The 24,589-nt window shown below is 27.4% G+C and overlaps 1 protein-coding gene across 1 annotated transcript in view; it reads right to left on the reverse strand.

Annotated features, from left to right (window-relative positions):
* Positions 1 to 1,728: 1,728 nt before the first annotated feature.
* The window catches only part of LOC100202692 (sec1 family domain-containing protein 1), a 78,451-nt gene continuing 55,590 nt past the window's right edge, over positions 1,729 to 24,589 (reverse strand). The window contains exons 13-21 of the mRNA XM_065804659.1: positions 16,765 to 16,841; positions 12,946 to 13,027; positions 8,287 to 8,346; positions 6,681 to 6,717; positions 6,391 to 6,458; positions 4,602 to 4,961; positions 4,452 to 4,517; positions 2,143 to 2,217; positions 1,729 to 1,994 (exon numbers count right to left, since the gene is read on the reverse strand). Of these exons, the coding sequence (XP_065660731.1) occupies positions 1,971 to 1,994; positions 2,143 to 2,217; positions 4,452 to 4,517; positions 4,602 to 4,961; positions 6,391 to 6,458; positions 6,681 to 6,717; positions 8,287 to 8,346; positions 12,946 to 13,027; positions 16,765 to 16,841 (849 nt within the window). The 3' untranslated portion in view covers positions 1,729 to 1,970. The remainder of the gene's footprint in view (positions 1,995 to 2,142; positions 2,218 to 4,451; positions 4,518 to 4,601; positions 4,962 to 6,390; positions 6,459 to 6,680; positions 6,718 to 8,286; positions 8,347 to 12,945; positions 13,028 to 16,764; positions 16,842 to 24,589) is intronic.

Genomic DNA, 24,589 nt, shown 5'->3' on the forward strand with positions numbered 1-24,589 from the left:
CCTCTTTTAAATCCATGCATGGATACTCAATCCTTTCCATTAAAAAAATGAAGCACTCAACTTTTCAAATTCTGATAAATCTAGCTCACCTTGGGCATTACATGCTTAGCGCTAATCTTTTAAAGTATCAAAAAACACACTTTTCTCCTATAGCTAACACGCCTGAGACCGAAATGACATTACATATTTTGTGTAATGTTATTTTTAAGTAAACGTTATGAATTTTTCAAATTCAAAACTTTTGAAAAATAGTTTAATAAAGTATATAGTAATTATCTATTTTTATCATCAATTATTAAATTAAAAATTGAAATGTTTTAATATCAAGGTAAGATAAAATAAGAAATATGCTTATTTCATCTTAAAGTAAACTAATTTAATATTGCTTTTTTTTTTTAGGTAGACAAGAAAAACTACCCAATTGACTGCAAATCAGTATGTTGCAATTAGTTTAGGAAGCGGTTGGTAAGTTGTCAAAAATTTGGCAAATGCAGTTTTTATCATGTGATTCATTGATAGGAGGTCGATGAAACTCAGTCAAAGGTAGCATATCTAAGCCACCTTTGGACTCAATGAAGGTTCAAGACATATTAAGTATTGATATTATAATACTTTATTTAGCAACACTATTTCTCCTTGTTTTGTATAATGAATATAATATACAACAATTACTCTGTTCATAATTTTATTTTCATATTCTTTAACAACTGCAAAGGACAGTTCGATAAAAATTTTAACAGGATTGAATAGGTTTACTGTATATATATAACTATAAGATATTGCTCATTCGATGTTTTATAAAACACGGAAGAAACCTTATAGTTTTATATATTCAGGAATCCTATTCAATCTTGTTCCAAAATCTTATAGGAGTTTTTATCCTATAAGATACCGAATGAACAATATTTAATAGTTTTATATGCACAGAAACTCTACTCAAATAAGTAGGATTTCAGTACATATAAAACTATAAGAAATTGTTTATTCGGTATCTTATAGGATAAAACTCCTATAAGGTTTTGGAACAGGATTTCTGTACGCGTATACCTATAGGAATTTTATATACGATGTCTTAGGAGATTTCTAGGATTCCTGTACCTCCATACTATAAGGCTTTCATATCGGTGTCTTATAGGATAAGACTCCTATAAGTTTTTGGAACATGATTGTATAGGAAACCAATCCTAAAGAAATTCCTACAGATTGTATTTAATTGCATTATCTTATAGAAAAACCTGTTTCAATTTCTTATAGATATTCCCTATATCCTCTTTGTAGGATACTCATTAGACTTTATGACTAGAGTATCACCATTCTGTCTTAGAGCTTGGTAATTTTTAGGGTATGTGACTTACTGGTTTTTTCATTTGTTATGAAACTTCTAATCAGAAGTAGTTTGATTTTATAGTATTTTAGACAAGATAAAATGAATTGCTAGCTTTTAAATTGAAATATATGGGTTTGAAACTTGATTTTAAATTAGTTTTGTAATTGACTTCGACTAAAAAGCGACCAGTCGAAATTAGTCGACTTTGAAAATCAAATAGTCGATTTATTTGACTATGAACTTCCTAATAATTGACTAAAAGTCAGTTTGATCGAGTAAAAATTTTAAAGTCTTTATATCTTTTCATTCGATTTAACTTTAATTGTTGTTTGTTTTTTTCGAAAATTCGATTTAGTTAACAGTTGAAATATTTAGAAGTCGTAACAACACTATTTTAAATAATTTTTTAATAATTTATAAAAACATTTATTTTAAAGATATTTAAATTACATGAAACTTGATTTACCTAACTTGTCTGAAGCCATATAAAAACACATTATATACCAAAAAAAAATTTAAAAAAAAAAAGGAAATTTTTTCCGATACTTTTATTTCTGTTAAAAGAAAAAATTAATCAAAATAAACAACTTGATTTCGGACTCCAATTATAAGAAATAAATTAAACTAGATATTCCAGTAATAACTAAATTTCTCCAAGTAGATTGAGCTAAAACAAAAAAAGGAGATTAAATTAATTAAGTTTTTTACCAATAAGTAAATAGACGTATAAAATAAAAAAAACATTAACAAAATAACCATAAATAATAAATTGATTGATACGTCACGATGTAGCTTTTAAATAAAAAAAACCTCACTTGTTTCACAAATTGAGTCGCGTTAAGTAGTTCACTACATCCGTATATGATTTTCTTTTGTTGTTTTCCATGACGCTATCATAGTGAAATAAAGAAATTAAAAATATTTTATTTTAAAAACCAAAATAGTATAAACAAAAATGATAAATAAACAAAGTGGAACTCGTAACTATGAAAAAGAAAGAAAAAAGGTAGAGAAATAAAAAAAAATCTCAACATAATCTCTTATATTAATATTATATTTTTATTGATAATAAATTGATCTTCCTGAAATGAATTCCTGAAACTTAAATTTAGAAAATTCATAATACAAAACAATTATCTAACTATGCTATGAAAGACCTGATTTTAATTCAAGTTAAAATTTCGGTATTTTATGTCTGAGCATTTTTAATGATTCTGACCGAAACAATTATTCATTGTTTTTGATAAACGGTTTCTTTGATGTTTAAATTTTCACCAGCTTGAGGAACATATCACATATATTCAATTTGTTAAGTTCAGTTAGGTTAAGAAGAAACTCAGAACCTCAAGAAACTCAGCCACACGGATAACAATGTCATGGTATCACCGCGTAACTCATAACTATAAGTTATGATTGGATTAGCTTTTATATTGTAAAAGGATATGGAACTTCGGTTTTTGATTGAGACATCAATGTTGTTTTTTAAATTTGATTAATGATTTATTAACTAAAATCATAAAATATAAAATTTTAGATACCAATCAATTATTTTTTTTGATAAAACGATTAATGTAATCAGAAAGGCAATAAAATAACTCTTTCGTTTTTTTACATGACAACATAATAACTAAATTCTAACCTTAACGAGCTTAGTAACGATGATCCTAAATAAAACCTATTTTCTAATTGTTTGTTTTTCAGAATTAAAACCAAAACATCGCCTAGCTGAATAGTGCATTTCAAAAATGTCAGAGAATTAAACCAAACCGTCGTATGAACTAAATAAAAATTTCAAATCTAATCTCTAACCATCTAATTTTATCATCTAATTTTGTCAGTGACTGATCCAAAAAAAATGTAAATATCAAGGTTCAAAGTTGAACACCAGTTTAAGCAATATATACAGACAAGGTCTGTATATATTGCTATATATACAGACATATTTTAATAATGGGAATTGATGAGTCCAACTTTGCTTATTTATTTTATCCAAAATTAATTTTAATCAAAATACTGTATATAGCAATTTATATCCAATGATCATCTAGGTCATATTTAAAAAACCTGAAAACATATTGCAAAAAAAAAAAAATTCGGAACTTATTTCTTATATATTCGCCTAAAATTAGTTTTAAACTGATAGCTTTCTGAATTTTTTTTACAATTTTTAAATAATTTTTGTATGGGTAATGACTGAAAAAGTTCAAAAAGAAATTTATTGCAAAAATATATATTTAAATTTATATTTCCAGAAAACTTTTTGGAAACCTGGAAAATACCCGGAATTCCAAAAAGTTTATTTAAAAAAAAAGAAATTTCTAGATATAGAGGTCTTTTTTTAAAAATTAACGATTGCGCCCCTCCACTTCGAAACCCGTGTCGTAGGCCCTGTCCTGTATAACAAATTATTATTTTTTAATTTTACTCCTGTCCATTATATAAGAATGATTTTTATTTTTTCTACCATAACGCATCATAAGACATTTTAAAAAGCACACTTTTTTCAACACATTAACTCTTAGGCTTTAAATTAAAAGCCTAAGAGTTAATGTGTTAAAAGCATAAGCGAAATCAAGATAAATACCAAGTTAGAAAATGAAGTTGAACGTTTCAAGGAGATTTGCTGGCCGTAGTTTTGATTTTAAAAACCCGTTGTTTAAACATGTAAAAACATTGCTATATAATGATTTCTGTAAAAAGAATTTTACAAAATCATCCAAAATCAATGAAAGTAGAGTTTGTAGTTTGATCCTAACAGCTTTTCTTAAAAATTGTTATATCTGTGGACTGAAATGATAACATGGAATTTACAGAAGCTTGAAACACTGAAAGTTTTGAATGAACAATATCAGGTCTCTTTGATTTATTTCATTTTATGTCCTGTTAATTTAAATTTTTATAGTAATAATACAACTATTAAATTCAATGTCATCACATCAGACACCACAAATCAATGAGGAAAATCGTAGCGGTCCGTCCATAATAAGAGCATCATTAAATTAAAATGTAATCATAATTAGACAATAAAAAATGCTACCATTAATACTTTTAATTGGATAATTAAAAACGCTACCTTTAATAATTTTAATTAGATAATTAAAAAATAAATTAAAAAAATTAATACCTTTTCATAACCTATAAGGTTTGCATACTCAATATAATTTCCACCACCTACCATGAAGACAATAGCCTAAATAAATTTGTACAAAATAAAATCTATACTTCTAAAATGGATAAAATTTATAAACTTTTAATGAATGTATTAAAAAAATACATCACTGTATGGTGTTTTATTTTTCATCAAACTAGCTTCATTGACTTTAAGCATCTTTGGATCAAAGTATCTATAGTTTTCAATCTCAGGAACGTTTTTTTGTTCCATAATTGCATCAACTATTCTGGTGACAGGAAGTTTTTTTGTTCCCACAACTAAATTTTTGACACCTTCCATAACAAATTGCGATCCTGTACTCATTATACGTGAAAACATTGCACTATATGCATTTTGCCCAGTGCCTGTTTGAATTGAATCAGTAGTAACCTTATTGAAAGTCTTCCACTTTTTAATATAATTTATTGAACCTAAATTACAACCAGTAACTTCTAGAGCTTTGACATGAGCTTCAAAATCATTCTAAAAAATTACGAAGTACATTTTTTAAACAAGAATAAATTTGTTATACTCGTTAAAAAAAATATTATTTGGAGTCTCTTAACATATGGGAGAGTAGGGTATTGGCAAACACCTAAGCGGGAATGCGAATTAAAGACACCAGTTATACAAAATTGATCATATTTATTGCTTATCAATTAGTTTACTATTCAGTCACAAACCCTCAACTATTTAAACTATTCAGTCACAAACCCTCAAAAGCAATTTAAAAAAATCTTATTATAAAATAAAAATTTATGGCAAAAATAAAACCATTGGTGTTCGGAATTACCCTACCTACGTGGGGTAATTCCGAACACATCGGGGGCAATCACAAACACTGTTGTGTAATAACAAATAAAATGCTAATTGTAATAATTAAGTCTAAAAATTATATTATGCAACAACAACAAAAAAAAGGAGTGGCTTTATTTTTATAGAAGCTACAACCGATTGTTACTCAAGAAAAAAGTTGCATAAAATTATCAGAAAAAGTTAAAATCAAATTATAGTAAGCAACATCCGCAGCTTCATTACACAGCACGTCTGGAACTGAGCATAGGATCCCTTTTCAGCAGGTAAAAAGAAATTGTCGAATTTATTTTTCTACAATGCTGTTTTGACCATGTTCGGAGTTACCCTGCGTTTGCCATTACCCCACTCTCCCCCAAACTCAGGGCAGGCAATTTTTTACCCTTGAGTATTTTCAGAAAACTACATATTAAAACTGATTTGTCTTGGGATACATGGATATATTTAAACTAAAAAGACCAAGTTTTTTCACGTTTTAAACTTAACATCAATGAATAAGGTTTAATACCTTTACAAAAATTCTAATTCCAAAACTAATCTAATTATGTAAATTGTTACATTGAATTAATAAATATACTTCATAACTATTTCAAATTCAAAAGTAACTTTTGAACATCTATTTAAAAAATCATGTTGGTAACAGTTAAAATTTTCTGCCATCATTAAAGATTCCACTACTGACAACATTAGACTAACATCTAAACCATTGCATCTAACATGTATATATAACAATAACATCTAAACCATTGCATCTAACATGTATATATAACAATAACATCTAATACCATTGCAGATAACTTCACTAAACTAATTATTATAACTTAATTTCATATAAAATAATTTGAAATAAAAATAAAATTTTATATAGTTTTATAATTTAATAATAAAATGATGGTATTATGTATATTATTATTATGTATGCTCTACCCATAGTATTGTTGTACATGTTAAACTGAAAGTTATTTTAACTGAAACACTTTTATTAACTAATTTATTATTAACTTTGCCAAAGCTAGCATCTATATAAAATATATTAAAAATATGCACAAAGCTAGCATCTATATAAAATATATTAAAAATTAGCACAATTTACAATTACCTCTGCCATAGTTGGTGTTGACATATAATATATTAAAAATAAACGCAATTTATCTTCTGGAGTTCCAACTTTATAAAGAATAAAAATTAAAATGTTATTAACTACTTTTCTGTTATTAGTATATTACTTATAACTTGTTCTTTTTTATCTTATTTAAATATAAATATATATATATATATATATATATATATATATATATATATATATATATATATATATATATATATATATAAAGATTAAAAAAAAATTAAATAAAATTATAACTTAAAAGTAGAAAATGAAATAAAAACCTTCAGCATCTTGTATCAACTCTATGACAGATTTATCCTGGATTCCAAAATACAAAATTTTAAATTACTAAAATAGCTGAACAAAATTGACATTTTTAAAATTATTAAAGAATCTTTTTTAAAAGTATAAGATCATAATATTTTACCCTTTTTTTAAAAATAATCCTCTTCTATATAAAATATGGTGCATTTTGAACATAGATAAGGTCTTGTTAAATCACTCTGCCTTTAATGTCAAAAAAAGCTCACATTTCTGTAAATTGTAGTAATGAGAAATAAAATCAGAAAGACAATAAAAATATTAGGCTTTATGCAAAGTTAACTTCTTAAACCTTTGGCCAGAATGCAGCTATCTCTTTTGTTTGTTTTATATTTGACAGTTTACACACAACCTATTTTGCTTAACTATTTCAACAGAGAGCTGCTGAATAAAAATTTTTTTTTACTTTATTTTTATCAACTATCCTGCAGCAGTAGACGACTTCGCTCATGATTTTGAGGTTCAAATCTTTTTTATGCTTTGTTTAGAAAACTTCATTTTAGAGTTTAGAGTTGAAAGAGTTACAAATAAATACCTAAAGCTGCAAATTGAATAATGTTAATTTAATTTAGTAAAATTATGCCACTACAAAAACAATTTTTCAAAAATAACATTGCAATGTTGAACTTGGTTTTTAAATGTTAACAACATTCAAAAAACATAAAAGTAAAAACTTATTTAAAGTGCTTTATGTTTATGTTGTTGTTTTTATAAAAAGTATACTTTATCACTCTAATTAAAATTAATCTAAGATAAACTTCTTGGCTAACTTAGCAGTTATTTAGATTATAGTAAAAACTTATGGCAACAATGGATGTTTTAAAATCAACTTTGTTTAGAAAAGGTTCGAATAAAAATCTTTAAAATTACTTTAAAGTTCAAGAATGAAAATCTTAAAAGAAGTTGGGTTTCAGATGTATTTTACAATTTCAATTACTGTATCTAAATTTGCTAATCACAACACATGCTTAACATTCTCTCAAGGAACCAAACAATCAGAGCACCAGCTTCATTTAATTGCATTACACTGTCAAAGCCATTAGCATGAGTTTGGTTAATGTGTAATGGCAAACATTTATACTCACTTGAATGCATTTAGAACACTAATTAAATTCATTTGCTTGAAAAACAATGCAGCTAATGTGAAAACATCTTTTAATAAACAAGGATGTCTCTGCAAATCTAATGCCCTTGACTATTCTATTGACAAATCATTACCAAAAAAGAACTTTTGATTTAGTTAAAAATCTCATTACAATTTGTTTTCATGCATCATACAAAAAAAATAGAGCTAGATATTTAATGATATTATTGCTTAACGCCAAGAAATAACAAACTAAAACTCAACCTTAGAACAGGCTAAAAAAGTCTTGAAAACTTACTTGTTTTCAAGATCTCCTGATTGTTAATATTAAAAACTAAATTTAAAATAAAGTCAAATAATATTTTGATCAAAAAAAGATTGGAAAGAAGGTTAGAAAGTAAGATCAAAGGTTCTGTTATATTTTTAAAATTAAAACTCTTCAATAAATTTTATTTTTAAAAATTGAGTATGTAAAAATTTACCAGAGTTGACTTGCCCATTATCTTTTCTTCTGTTTCAAAAAAAATATCCAGTTTTCTATGCTAATAACAAAAAAAAAAAAATTACCATATTTCAAAGGAAAAAAAAAGAAAAAAAGTATAGAAGAAAAATAACTGCATTTTTTTCTTATAGCAAATAAAAATTGACCAATTTATAATATAAATATATATATATATATATATATATACATATATATATATATATATATATATATATATATATATATATATATATATATATATATATATATATATATATATATATATATATATATATATATATATATATATATATATATAAGTGTATATATATACATATATAAGTGTTTATATATATATATATATATATATATATATATATATATATATATATATATATATATATACAGGGTGGCCCATAATTAGTGTCCCATCTTAAAAAAGCAATTCCTTGAAAACTAGGGATGGAAAACTATTAATTTTGCTTTGGTTTTTGATATTATTATATATTTTGATCTATTTACTGCTGCCTTCACTCACTTTACTTGTTTTTTTAGCAATGACAAGACCATCACCATATCGGCAAAGTATTATTGATTTTCATGAGAAAGGAGTTTCAGCACGCGACATCCAGACTAGACTCAAAGTGCCGCGAAAGCTTGTCTATAGAACAATTCAACGCTTCAAAGCATTGAGAACAATGTCAGATCGTCCACGCAAAGGAAGAAAGCGCTCCGTGGTGACTGATGCAAAAATCAAGCAAGTTCGTGAACGGGTGCGCCGCAACCCAGAACGCAGTATGCGACAAATGGCCAAACAGCTCCAAATTTCTCGAAGTTCTCTTGGAAGAATTACCAAGGATTATCTAAATTTGACAGCTTACAAGAAAAATCCTGCACAGCTTTTGTCTCAGGCATCAAAGCAGAAGCGCAAGGATCGCTGCAAGGATCTCCTCGCCCGTTTCGCCAACAACGCTCATCTCAACATCGTTTTCACAGACGAGAAGATTTTTACAGTTCAACAACATCACAATGTGCAGAATGATCGTGTCTACGCTTCCTCAAAGCCTAATATCACAATACAAAAGGCAGCACATCCTCTTTCAGTAATGGTGTTCGCGGATATCAGTGCCACCAAGAAGACACCATTGATTTTTGTTCAACAAGGCGTTAAAGTAAAAGCCCAAAACTATCTGAATGACGTTTTGATCAAAGAAATACTTCCATGGAGTTAAAAGGAGCTTCGTAGACATTGTTGGACATTCATGCAGGATAGTGCTCCAGCCCACAAAGCCAAAATTGTGCAAGATTGGCTCGGCCGAAACACCCCCGATTTCATCAAGCACAATGAGTGGCCTCCAAGTAGTCCCGACTGCAATCCAATGGATTACTCAGTGTGGAGTGTTCTGGAAGCTGAAGCGTGCAAAAAACCGCATAAAACGATTGATTCTCTGAAGAAAGCGCTTCAAAAAGCATGGGATTCGCTTTCACCCGCCTACTTGCGTACCACCGTAGATGACTTTCCAAAGCGTCTTGAAGCTTGTGTGAAAGCCGATGGTCGACGTTTCGAAAAAAATCTTTAAATTTTATTTGATATTGTTAATAAATTGTTTATCAAAAAGTTTTATGTGTTTTCCATTCCTAGTTTTGAAGGAATTGAGTCTTTAAGATGGGACACTAATTATGGACCACCCTGTATATATATAAGTGTGTATATATATATATATATATATATATATATATATATATATATATATATATATATATATATACACTTATATATGTATATTTATACACTTATATATATATATATATATATATATATATATATATATATATATATATATATATATATATATATATATATATATATATATATATATATATAAGTGTATATATATACATATATAAGTGTGTGTGTATATATATATATATATATATATATATATATATATATATATATATATATATATATATATATATATATATATATATAGATCTATAGTTTGTTGTCTATGGGAAGAGCGGAAGGAAAAAAGTGATTCTTACGCCACCACCTACGTCACTTAATTACTTTTGACTTTCGTCCAATATTTGCGTGTTGTCAGAAAGTAAAAACCATTAATTTAATTACAAATTATTCGTTTTTTAAAAAAGCCGCAAAAACGCAAATTTAATTGACCAGAATATTTTTAAAACATTCTGAATGTTTTTAACAATATAAACAATGTTTTCATTTTTATTTTTTTTTATAAAATGTTTTTATTTTTAATTTTTTTTAAAAAATGTTTTTATTTTTATTTTTTTTAAAAAAATGTTTTTATTTTTATTTTTTTTACTATAAATCATGCGCGGAGTGTTGCTACATCGACTATTTTATAGCCTGACTTGCAAGGGAGTGCTGCTACATTGACTGACAAATAGCCTGACTCGCAAGGGAGTGCTGCTACATCGACTGACAAATAGCCTGACTTGCAAGGGAGTGCTGCTATATCGACTGACAAATAGCCTGACTCGCAAGGGAGTGCTGCTACATCGACTGACAAATAGCCTGACTCGCAACGGAGTGCTGCTACATCGACTGAGGGTTTGGTTGGGGCAGGCAGTCTATCAATTAATAAAAAAAAAAATTCCTGTCTTGCATTTTAATTTTTACTTTTTGTCAACAAAATATGGAAAAAACTTTCGGACAACATCTAAGGGTTCTATATAAACCCGTAGATGTTGTCCGAAAGTTTTTTCCATTTTTGTATCCAACATTTGCGTGTTGGACGAAAGTCAAAAATAATTAAAAGTGACGTATGTGTTGGCGTAAGAATCACTTTTTTCCTTCCGCTCTTCCTAAAGACAACAAACTATAGATCTATATATATATATATATATATATATATATATATATATATATAATATATATATATATATATATATATATATATATATATGTATATATATTATATATACTTTTACAGCCAAAAAGATCCAAGCACTCATAAAAATTTGAATTAACTACTTATAAATGCAAAATATGTGTGCTGGCAATACACTAAACTTAATCACAAGTTGCCTAGGTGATTGTGTAGTTGTGTAATCAATAGAAAAATATTTTATATGCACTATATACATTAAAATCAGGCGTAATGCAATTATTGTTATCTTGAAGTATGAATAAAACATCACTTGCTAAATAAAGCACAAGCACAATCTTTAATTCAAGACAACAAATCTAAACAAATGGTTGCTTGATATTTGAAGATGTCTTAGACAACTTTTCATGATATTATTCAGTGCATTAAGTAAACAGTTGGCATCAATTCAAAAAAACCCTTTAGACAGTGTTCTTCTCATACAAAGTGCAAGTTAAGTTGTTTGCCGCACAAAAATTTATTTTTCACCAACAATCAAATTCACACTTCATTCCTAAACATTATCAACATGCAACATTGTTGTACCTTCTACTAAGCATTGTCCAGAAATTATGATTTGGGGTGCAATGCTTGTGGTTGTTAAACTCTTTACAACAAGATGAGACTGCATAAACTATTTGGAAATTTTAAAGAACAATGCGTTAAATCGATTTTGAATTAGAACCGTTGATGTTTTTAAGCACAACAGGGCAGCTGTCAAAAATTGACAAGTTACAACCCTAAGATATTGCTATTAATGTTCTTGCTCTGCAACAGGGCCTATTTAAACTTCATTGAAACTATTGGGTAAATTTAAAAGCAGAAGTATCTAAACAGAATCTTATTAGCAGATCTGAGTAAAACCATTAAAAAAATGTGGTGTCAAAAAATAACACCAAAATATTGTTTCTTTCTTGTTGCCTCATTGCCATAAAGAATAAAAGCTGTTTTAAAAGCTCATACCCAATATTATGAGTCTATACAAAAATACTAAACCATGTTTTATACTGTGACTTCTTGATATATATATATATATATATATATATATATATATATATATATATATATATATATATACATATATATATACATATTTATATATATATATATATATATATATATATATATATATAAATAAGCATATATATGTGTATATATATATATATATACATATTTATATATATATATATATATATATATATATATATATATATATATATATATATATATATATATATATATACACACACACACATATTTATCTTATACTGCTGATTTAGGTGAGCAGTGTGATGTCATACTGAAAGGGCCTGCTGCCGGGGGCTTCAGTACATACATCGACTGACAAACTGCCTGACTCCCAGTGGAGTGCTGCTACATTGACTGAGGGTTTGGGATGGGCCAGCAATCTTTTCATTCATTACTCTTCATTTTCTTCTTCTTTTACTAAAAAAGCCATATCGATTTAGATAAGCAAAAAAGTAAGCAAATGCTCACATAAATATATAAGCAAATGCTCGCATAAATATTTAAATAAGCAAAAAAAGTAAACAAATGCTCACATAAATAAATAGTGTGTATATATATATATATATATATATATATATATATATATATATATATATATATATATATATATATACACACACACACACACACACACACACACACACACACACACACACACACACACATATATATAGATATCTATATATATATATATATATATATATATATATATATATATATCAAACTGTTACTTTAATATGTTCCAGCATTGATGTAGCAATTGTCATATGTGTATCTATTAATCTTTTTTTTTCAAGTAACATAGGGAGAGAGCTGAAAACAATAAAAAATATAAGTATATGAACAATAATAAAAATGATAATGAAAATAATAAAGTGAAAAGAGAAAGATACATATTCTAAATAAGTTACTTTTACAAAAAAACATAACATTGTATTTTCAATATTGTTTAATACAGATGTGAAAAAATAGTATTAGCACTCCTATAAAGAACCAGAGTTAGTTCATGAATTGGTACATTAATTAAACAGAATATTGTTTACTCAGAGAAAAAAAAACAGGGTTTAAAAAGCTAAGCAAAACCTAAAAATATAAAATATAAAATTTGTGTCACATTTTAAATAACAAAAGTTAAAGCTGTGGTAGTTTTTTCACGATAACATGTTCTATTGTGTATAATTGTGTATATCCCAGAGAATCAATAACTTGCTTTAAAATTCCAGTCCTTGATTATATAAATGTTGAAGAAGTTGCGCCTCTGTTGATAATGGCAGGCCAAATAAAATTTCATTATATTATATTTATTCATTAATATTAATATTAGAAAATAATATAACCAAAATAATACAAATGTTTATATTGATTAAGAGCTACACATAGAGTCAAAAATTACATTAAATACAACAGTCATAGGCAGTTAGTATAATAATTTTATGATTTATTAAAAACTGACATACATGACAAGTTTAGTATATGGCAATGTAACCACCAATATGATTGTTTGTTAGATTTTCTTGCAACACAAGATATTGTGGCTTGTGTTAGCTGTTTTTCTACATATTTTATGTATTTCACATCATTTTTAAAAAAATTGAGACCTATTAGAAAAACCTCTGCAGACTTTAGTGAAAAGAGAAAGAAAAGAGAAATTTTTTACGATAATGGGAAAGAGACTCAAGCTTAGCAGATGAAGCAGGTCCAACTGCGTTTTGAACCTTGTCTAGAAGAGAAAAAGCATCATTAGAAGAACCAACCAAAATATGAAAACAGTATTCCATACAGGGACGAATAAGAGATTTTTAGAGGTAGAGATTGGAATCAGGAGAGAAAAAATGGCGAGCACGATAAAGAGAAGCAACCTTAGCAGAAGCTAATTTAGCAATCGATTGTATATATGGTTTCCATGATAGGACAGTAGTAAACAATATTCCAAAAAGAAGAAATGAAGAAGACTCAGTGAGGGGGTTTCCATTCATCAATATAGGAATGTCGACAGTACTGCAATAGTTGTTTGCAGTAAATAACCAAGTTTTGGTGGAGTTAAAATTTACAAGCCACTGTGAACCCCAATCTGTTACACAAGTGAGATCAGATTCAAGATTGGCTGCCTGTTCTAAGTGATTGAAAAGAGACTTTTTGTCAAGACAGAAGTATTAAGTTGAGTCATCAGCAAAAAGAGCTACTTTAGATGTAGGATTGTCAAAAAGATCGTTAATGTAGATAAGAAAAAAGAACAGGGCCAAGAATAGAACCTTGAGGTACCCCAGGAGTTACTGGAAATAAGAGTGTTGGCCTTCGAGGATGACTTTAATAAAGTGGTTAGAAAGAAACAATTTGATAATCTCAAAAAACTTTCCCAGATACGCCATGTGAAACAAGCTTATGGAGAAGACCAGCATGCTAAACTTTGTCAAGAGCCTCAGATATGTCAAGAGCAATAGCTCTAGCCTCTCTGCCTCCACCCAATGCACGATAAAATCTTTCAGTTACAACAATTAGCAAGTCAGCCATAGAGCAGGAGGATTGAAAACCGTATTGTCTGACAGTAAGTTATTTGACTTAAGATGGGATGTGAGAAATTTGGTTAATTCTTACTGATCGCTAAACTCAAAAAGCATTGGCAACATGTACTTTAGTATAGAAACTTCATGTTCTGCAAGTATTGTATGGAAACCTAATGTTCTGCAAGTATAGTATAGAAAGTTCATGTTCTGCAAAGAGTTCCTTTAATATTTGAAGACACTACTTAAGAGATTTGAAGATTTCATACTAATATTTTCCCAGACACAAGCATACACTCCTAAGAACATGAGCAATCAATAATCTTTTGCTTTTAAATTGTTTGCAAAAACTGTAAAAATTAAAAACCATTTATTAAAGTTAAACAAACATTGATTAAACTATATTCAAGTAAAAAACTGATGAATTGAATATATTTTTTCAGATTAAAGATTATACAGCTGAATGACCAACAAATCATAAAACCACCATTATGGAAAAAAAAAAAATGAAAAAAAATAATTATAAATCACAAATTATATGTAATGAAAAAAAAATAACGAAAAAAAAAGTTTGTTAGATATTAACTCATTTGAGATGTTGAAGCTGCTATTTTTTTGATTGATTTTCTGATTACATAAATTGTTAAAATGGACAAGACAAGAACAACCTTAGTAATATTGCTGGATATTGTATTTAAAAAAATCAAAAAAATACTGCATCTCAATCGTTGGATAACCAACTAGTTATAAAATTGCCATGGATGCCAATTCTCTGTTCTAATATTAGAAAAAGATCTTACAAAGCAAAACATAAAGTCAGCTTCTAATTTAACAATAAGACAAAGATTACTGCAAATACAAACCTAGGTGTCTACGAATTGAAATGCTGTATACATTAGTGTGACTAAATAAAAATGTTTTATCCAAATCTCTAAAGCACCAGAAAAATAGTAATAATGGAAAATAAGACAGTACCTGTTAAACCATGCCATGACACATGGTAATCTTTTGCTCTAGAATATCAAATTAGGAAAATTAGGAAATCACTTGAAATATAAAGAGCCAGAGTTAACCAAGAGTTAGGAAGTGGCAAGAGGGTTTTCAATCTAAATAATCAAATTCTTCTATTTACATAGACATTTAGAAAACAATTTGTTATCAAAGGCTGAAGCAACCATGTCACATTGGTGTCACTATCATGACATATCCATGACATTGGGGTCACTGTCCTGCTGAAACATTTCAGCAGGATAGTGACCCCAAAAACACATCCAAGTTATTAAAACAGTATATTTCAGTTTCATATGTAAGAGTTTTAAGATTTCAATCACTGGACTAGAACCCAACATTTTAAGGGAATACTAGAAAATCAAGTTTAAAAGGATAAATTATAAAATCAGGCTACAATATTCAAGAGATTGAAATAAAAAATAAAATTTTGCTTGCTTGTATTGGTAAAATGAGTAACATCATTGTGAGACAAGAGTAACATCATTGTGAGGCAAGAGTAACATTATTGAGGAGCAAGAGTAGCATCTGTGTGAGGCAAGGGATACAGTGATAAAAGATTTTACACTTTAAACATTACACGTATATAAATTTCTTTTTCTCAAAAAGTGCACATTGGAACCTCCATTTTTATCCATCTATTAAGACATAAATTTGGTAAAAACTTATAGCAATTTGAAGCATTTTTATAGGTTGCACAAGACTTTCAGACAGGTCCTTAATACTATCAAAAGATCTTCAGGCACATGATCTTCAGACAGGTCCTTGATATTATTTAAAAAAATTTTATCATCAAAAGTATAACATGTTGGACCTCATCAAAAGTATAATAATGTTGGATCAGTTTTTAAAAAGAATATCTTCAAATTGTGTTTTTATAATTAGTTGTGATTGTTCTTGAAATTTTATATTATTTTGCTTCCTTGGAGACCCAACATAATGACTTTTACAAACGTAGAAAAATATTTATATATTTAAAAAACATTTAAAAAAATATTTTCAAAAAGCTTATTAAATATGCAATTTAAAATAAAGAAATACCTGACTGCGTTTGTTAATTTGTTAGTATTTTCTGACCATATTCCTTCTATGGCTTCATTATCTTCATTTTGCACTCCCTTCAAAAAAAAATTTTGTTTATTTCTTAGGCCATTTAAAAATGGATGGCGATCATAGAAAATCATTAAAACAAGTCATTTTTGTTTCGGTTTTTATCTTATTTTTATCTATAGCAGTTACTTTTTTAACTACTTTTTGCTGGTTATTAAATCTATTATTTTTTACCAGATGCACGATATCATCCAATTTAATTTCTTTTAATATTCATTTAATTAGAAATTAAATGAAGGGTTAGGCAGTAAACACCAAGTCCAAGAACTTTACAAGCAACATTTAGCTCCTTATGTTTTAATAGAATTTAAAGTTAGAAGCTAGGCAGATAGCTATGATAAAATGACAGACTAACTCTACCAAATAGACATTGTTTTGATAAAATTAATTTATTGTACTTTATTGCTGTGCATATAAATGCTCAGAATGGTATGAATAATAAAGAAGAAACTTCATAAAAATAAATCAATTTAAGAGTTTTTGTAATAAATTAATTAATAATTGCTTTAATTTCTATCAATATATTTAACTTTATTTTTAATATTCAAACAAGATAGAACGAGTTGAAATGTAATAAATTGTAGTAAATAAGATTAACTTTGTTAAAAAAGATAAACAGTGGTAATAGAATTGTTAATGAACCCAGTTTTTCTAACTAACTAGCAACACAGCTTAATATAAATTCAAGAAACAAGTTTTTACCAGTGTTTTATTCTATAAAAAAACTTTTTCAACCAGCTCTGATTGAGAGATCATTTCAATAAAGGTGCTATAGAAAATATAGCACAATAAAATATCTTAAAACCTTAAAATGATAAAACAGATGACTTCTGGAAAAAGTCTAGTATTTATTCTATTTTCAAAAATTTAAAAAAAACTTGAACAATCAAATAAAAAAATACTCACATAAAATTCTGATTTGTTTATAACAAATGAGAATGCTTATCAAAAACCATAGTAGCTAGTAGCTTTCTGGGTTCATAAAAACCTATGCGGAATTTTTTTAAAAAGGCCTATTTATGCAGGATTTTACTATATATGCTTGATCTGAAGCCCCATAAATATATAAACGCTACCTTTTACAACAGCATGTTACTTAGATTTGTTGACATAATTGTTTAAAAAATGTAATAACAATAGATTTCAAATAAAGGATGAATGTTTTAAAAAACATAGAAATATTAAGAGATAATTTTTGAAAATTTAGAAAAATCAATTTTTACTGTCAATTGTTACTGTTTTACTTTTTACTGTCAATTTTTACTGATTATTTTTACTGTCCTAATGGTAGGTAATAATTAGAACTTTGTTTCGTGTTATTCACTTCATGCTTTGAAAATAGTTTTTAATTAACTTTTTGCAGCGCGGTAGTAGTAGGTAGAATTTTGATCAAAAAAACAAAACTTTCATTAGTCTGAGGATAATTTTGTTATGGAGAACTATGATTTTAACTATTAAAATTGAAAAATTTCATTATAATTATTAAATTTAAAAAAAATTAGTCTTTTATTAATGTCATTTTTCAAATATTTTCAACAGATATAAAAGTTTTGACACCAGATTACAAACTAAAGATTACAACCTAAGGCTATTTTAATTGCTATGGTTACATAGCAACTAAATAATAAAGTGATCGATGATGCAGCAATAATTAAATTTAAAACTAAATAGTTTTTAGGATGGAAAGTTTAAATTCAAAAAACTACATAATTTTACAAGCAATATTTTTTCAATACTTGTAAGACCAGTGATTTCTATGAATAAAAACAAAGGTTGAATGTTTAGGGAACTTTATAAATTTTTATGATTGTATGAAAACCAATGAATAATTTTTATCTCCCAATGGTTAATTGCTAAAATATTATTTTGTGTTAAAAAATATTTTTATAATGTTAAGTAACTGAACAATAGTTTAGAAATTATAAATATTTAATCTTTAATTAACAAACACTTAATTTCTCATCTTGAATCTAATAACTTAATTTCTGACCATCAATATGGATTTCGATCTTCTTGTTCTACAGCTGATTTGCTAACAGTAATAACTGATAGGTTTTATCATGCATTAGATAAAAGTGGAGAGGTTAAGGCCATCGCTCTTGACATTTCTAAAGCTTTTGATAAAGTTTGGCATACTGGTCTTTTCCATAAGCTTTCTTCTTATGGTGAATTTAGCAACATTTTTAAGATTATTGAATCCTTCCTTTCCAATCGTAGCATAAAAGTCATCCTCAATGGACACCACTTTTCTTCTTATTCTGTAACTTCAGGGGTTCCTCAAGATTCTATCCTTGGCCCTATACCAGGCAAGCAAAACGCGTAACGCATTTCTAAGTAACTCAAACTCAGCAAATATATTTTGGATCTTTAGAAGTTATATTGCGTCACTAGCGTCTTTTCAAGTACCGCATTGTAATTAAAGTTATTTTATTAACGCGTTAAAAATCATACAAACAGTTTTTTTTTCTCACTATAACTAAAGTAACAAATAAAATCTAAGTTCTTATTTAAAAAATCATTATTATTTTTTTGAAATATGAACTAAATTTTATTTCGAAAAAAAATATTTTTTTCATGAAACGTAAAATAATGTTTGCTTATTTTCTAATAATTTTACAGTTGGTTTTTGGTTATTTTATTAATAAATATGTTAATAAATTTTTTCTTATTTAATTTGTGAACTCTTTTTAATAATGTTTTTAAACAATAAAGAGTTTTTTTTTGTTATTTTTCAGTTACCGATAACATATTCGTGATCATAATTTATTTTCATAAATTAAACGAACGTCTTTATAACTTTACGTTATTGAATTATCAATAAACAAAATATCTTATTAATAAAATATTTAACATCTAAATAAATCGTGCATTTTTAAAACTATTATGACTAAAAATAATTTTTATATTTAAAAGGAATTTATATATTTAATTCCTTAGGATAAAACTTAAAAGACTTTATTTTTTTTAACTAATTTTTAACAACAACAAAAAAAAATTATGAAACAAACTGTTTCTTTAACAAAAAATCTATTAGTTTACAATTGCGGTTAAATGCTTTTACTTACGACTTTATTTCTTCTGAATAAACGTTACGTTACGTCACGTTAACGACAATCAAAAGATAATTTAAATATTCTAAATGGGACTAACAGTGGCTGGTGAACTTTAATTCAGATAAAACTCAACTTTTTTCAGCCAATCATTATCGCAATAATTTAGATCTTCCTGTATTTATGAATGGTAAAGTACTTGATGAGTCATCTACCCTTCATCTTCTAGGATTAACTCTTACTTCTGATTTTTCTTGGAAACCATATATCAAATCAGTTGCAAATTTAGCACCTGCTAAGGTTGCATCTCTTTATCGAGCTCAACACTTTCTTACATTGGATTCTATTCTCTATTTCTATAAATCTCAAATCCGGCCTTGTATGGAATACTGTTGCCATATCTGGGGTGGATCTTCTAATGATGCCCTTTCTCTTTTAGACAAGGTGCAAAAACGCATTGTAAACATAGTTGGACCTACTCTTGCAGCCAACCTCCAACAATTATCACATCGTTGTAATGTTGCTTCTCTTTCTCTTTTCTACAAATACTATAATGGGCACTGCTCTAAAGAGCTAGCATCTCTTGTGCCATCTACTAAAATTCATTCTCATGTTACTTGTCAACCAATTAAGTCTAATTCTTTTACTGTGACTGTGTGCTAACCTAAGTGCTCTAAAAATTCTTACTCATCTAGTTTTTTTCCTCGAACATCAGTTCTTTGGAATTCGCTTCCTTCATCTTGCTTTCCTGATTCATATAATTTGCAATCCTTTAAGTCGTCTGTCAACTGTTATCTTCCTCTACAATCTTCATCTTTTCTCTTCCAGTAACTTCCAACTTTAGTTAGTGGTTGCTTGCAGCCTTGTTGGAAGCGAAGATGTTTTAAAAAAAAAAATTATTGATATTATAAATAGTATATATCAAGTTTTATTTGAAATAAAAATGCCGTCATTTTAACTTTTTTTTTAAAAACATTTTTGGTATCATTTTTTTTTTAAATATCTTGTTCAAATTTGTGTCCAATGCCAATATAAACTTATATCACAGTCATAAGTTTTATAAGAAATACAATAGTTATATGACTAATTGCATGTTTACTAGTGATGTACCAATTATTCCCCATCAGCATCAGCTTAATCAGCCACTTTTTGCTCAATCGAAATAAGTATCAGCCTCAGTCTTTTTTTATTAACTTACCGATTTTCTAACCAATAACATTTTAATATTTTTATCCTGCATAATGATAATAATTAAAGAATAAATAAACTAAACTTTATGCATTACTTAGAATTTTTTTGAGAAATGGTTTGTTTTGACTTTATTTACAGACAAATTTGTCTATTCTTAAGATGATGTTTATAAGCTTTAATTTAACAGCTGAATGTACTTAAACTTTTATTATCATAATGTTGATTTTAGAATAATTTTACTTTGTGTTGTTCTATTCTTATACTTAAAAGTAACCTATTTAAGCATCGTTATACAGTATTGTGAATATTAATTGCATCAAAATTAAAAACAATAAAAATCCAGGAAATTTTAAGTTTTCTTGCTTTAATAAAATAAAAACCCATGCACTAATATTTTATGTGTCCTCCTTGTGCTGCTATGACTTTCTGCACATGATTTAGCATGGAATCCACTAAATTTTTACAAATGTTTTGGATTTCTGTGTCTTCAACCCAAATCTGAAGGATAGTGGTGGTAAGCTTAGTTTTAGTTGTGAAGTCATGTTTTCGCAATCTTTTTTTTACAACTGCCCAGAGATTCTCAATTGGATAAAGATCAGGGGAGTTGCCAGGCCATTTAAGGGTTTTAATATTATTTTATACCATGAATTTCTTGACTTTTTTGGAAGTATTGCATGTGGCTAAATCCTGCTGTAATATTCCGTTTCCATTTGGAAACACTTTTAACATCTCTGGAATTAAATGTGTTTGCAGAACCTCAATGTAAGTATCAGAGTTCATCATTCCAGTAAATGGGTAGAGTCTTCCTGGTACAAAAGCAGAGAAACAACCCCAAAACATCTTCTTTTCTGGATGCTTGACATATTGTTCAATGAGTCCGGGTCGTATAGGCTCACCATCAGAACGACAAACAAACTGTGACCATTGATCTTGCACTTCAAAATGTGATTCATCCAAAAATAAAACCTGCAATCAATAAAAAAACAAGTTAACTGTTATTAAGTCTCTTCAATTTAATACCTTCAATTTAAAAATAGTATGATATACAAATATAATAAATAAAATGGCAGTAAATCTAATAAACACATTTTGTCTTACCCTTCTCCATTGTTCTTTAGTCCACTTTTTGTATTCCTTTGCCCACAAGAGACGCTTCTTCTTCATGACATCTATAAGTAATGGTTTTTTAGAAGGTTTTCTGGCAAACCTTCTTGCAGCTATCAACTTCTTCCGCACAGTACTCGAGCAGACATGGATGTCATCTGTAGCTAAATCATTCATTAGTTGGTCACTTGTCTTTTTGGATTTTTGATACTCTCCAGCATCAGATATCGGTCATCTCTTTCTGAAGTCTTTCGTTTTCGACCACATTTTCTTTGTCTTAATGGTAATAAGCTGCCGGTTGCAATGTAATACTTCTTAACCCGGCTAACTGTAGATTGGTTTACTGAACATAATTTGGCTATCTCCCGTTGAGATTTATCAGAATATTGAAGTAAAGTTAATATTTTAGATCTTTTTCTTGGTGTAGTGTCCATCTTTATTTATTTACTTTATTTAAATTTATTTATCCTTCTAATCACAGTTAAATTATAGAAAACACAGTATAAAACAAAAACGAAAAAGAAAAAAATGTTTGATGCAATTAATTTGCACAATACTGTATATATGTGTTCAAGTATAGCATACCAGGCCTTGTTTTAAATAAAAAATTTAGCATATGCTTAACGCAATATTTGACGTCATAATGTCCTCTGTATTTTTTTATTTTTAAAAGACAATAACTTTTTAAAATAATATTAATACTGCAATAATATTAATTACTGCAAAGCAAATTAAATGTTATTTAACAGCTTTTTTATTATTACTATAAAGGAATGTTTATTGTATTTCATTTTTTTAATATTAGGTAATTAAATTTAATATTGCATTTTAAAAAATGTTTGATATTAACAAGTTTCTTTTTTTTCTTGACATTCACATAAATGAATTTAAATATTTTAAATTTTTGAATTTTTAAAATGATTACTTCTTAAATTTCTAATTGTGGCTTTGCAACTAGGGATTGCAATCCTGCATAGCGGAATCCTGCAATCCCACTGGATCCCTTATGAATTTAGTGTATGTGAGATCCTGCAAAAACTACTGCGGGATCCGCCAGATTTGCGGGATTTTGAAATTATTGCTTTAAAACAAAAAAAAATTCTTTTAAACAAAAAAGACAAAAAAGATATCAAATTAAAAGTGTTTAATGTATTTGCGAAACAAATCCATTTAAAAATTTACTAGCCATACAATGCACAATAAAGTGTATACTGAGAAACTTCTATACTATATGCAGATACAACAATACTGAGTCAGGATTACTTGAAATGTTTTATTAACTGTCTGAGAAACGATGTGTTATTTATTAAATAAGTAAAAGCAATTTATCAGAAACTGTCCAAGTTTGTCAACATTTTTATTTTTACTTCTAATATATATATATATATATATATATCTATATATGTGTATGTCTATGTCTATATATTTATATATATATATAGATCTATAGTTTGTTGTCTTTAGGAAGAGCGGAAGGAAAAAAGTGATTCTTACGCCAACACATACGTCACTTTTAATTACTTTTGACTTTCGTCCAACATTTGCGTGTTGGACGAAAGTAAAAACCATTAATTTAATTACAAATAAATCGTTTTTAAAAAAAAACACAAAAACGCAAATTTAATTGACCAGAATGTTTTAAAAACATTCTGAATGTTTTTAACAATATAAACAATGTTTTTATTTTTATTTTTTTTAATAAAATGTTTTTATTTTTAATTTTTTTAATAAAATATTTTTATTTTTATTTTTTTTTACTGTAAATCATGCGCGGAGTGTTGCTACATCGACTATCTTATAGCCTGACTCGCAAGGGAGTGCTGCTACATCAACTGACAAATAGCCTGACTTGCAAGGGAGTGCTGATACATCTACTATCTTTTAGCCTGACCCACAAGGGAGTGTTGCTACATCGACTGAGGGTTTGGTTGGGGCAGGCAGTCTATCAATTAATAAAAAAAAATAATTCCGGTCTTACATTTTAATTTTTACTTTTTGTCAACAAAATATGGAAAAAACTTTCGGACAACATCTACGGGTTGTATATATATATATACATATATATATATATATATATATATATATATATATATATATATATATATATATATATATATATATATATATCTTTAGCTATTAAAATGTTTTTCTTAGCTATAAATACAAAATCATTGAAAAATAAACAATTATTTAGCAAACATTAGTCAAACTCAGTCAATTTTTTGTTTTGTTTAGTTAATGATTATGTTGAAATTTCACCTAATACTACTTCACCTGATACTATAAAGTCGATGGTAGTTAAATTCTCAGATTCTGTAAAAGCCAATAAAATGCAAAAACTCATATCACTAGAAAAGCAAAATCAAAAGTTTTCAATAACATTTGACAAATGGACATCACAAAATAGTCAG

The sequence above is a fragment of the Hydra vulgaris genome, chromosome 09 (assembly GCF_038396675.1).
Source record: "Hydra vulgaris chromosome 09, alternate assembly HydraT2T_AEP".
NCBI lineage: Eukaryota > Metazoa > Cnidaria > Hydrozoa > Anthoathecata > Hydridae > Hydra > Hydra vulgaris.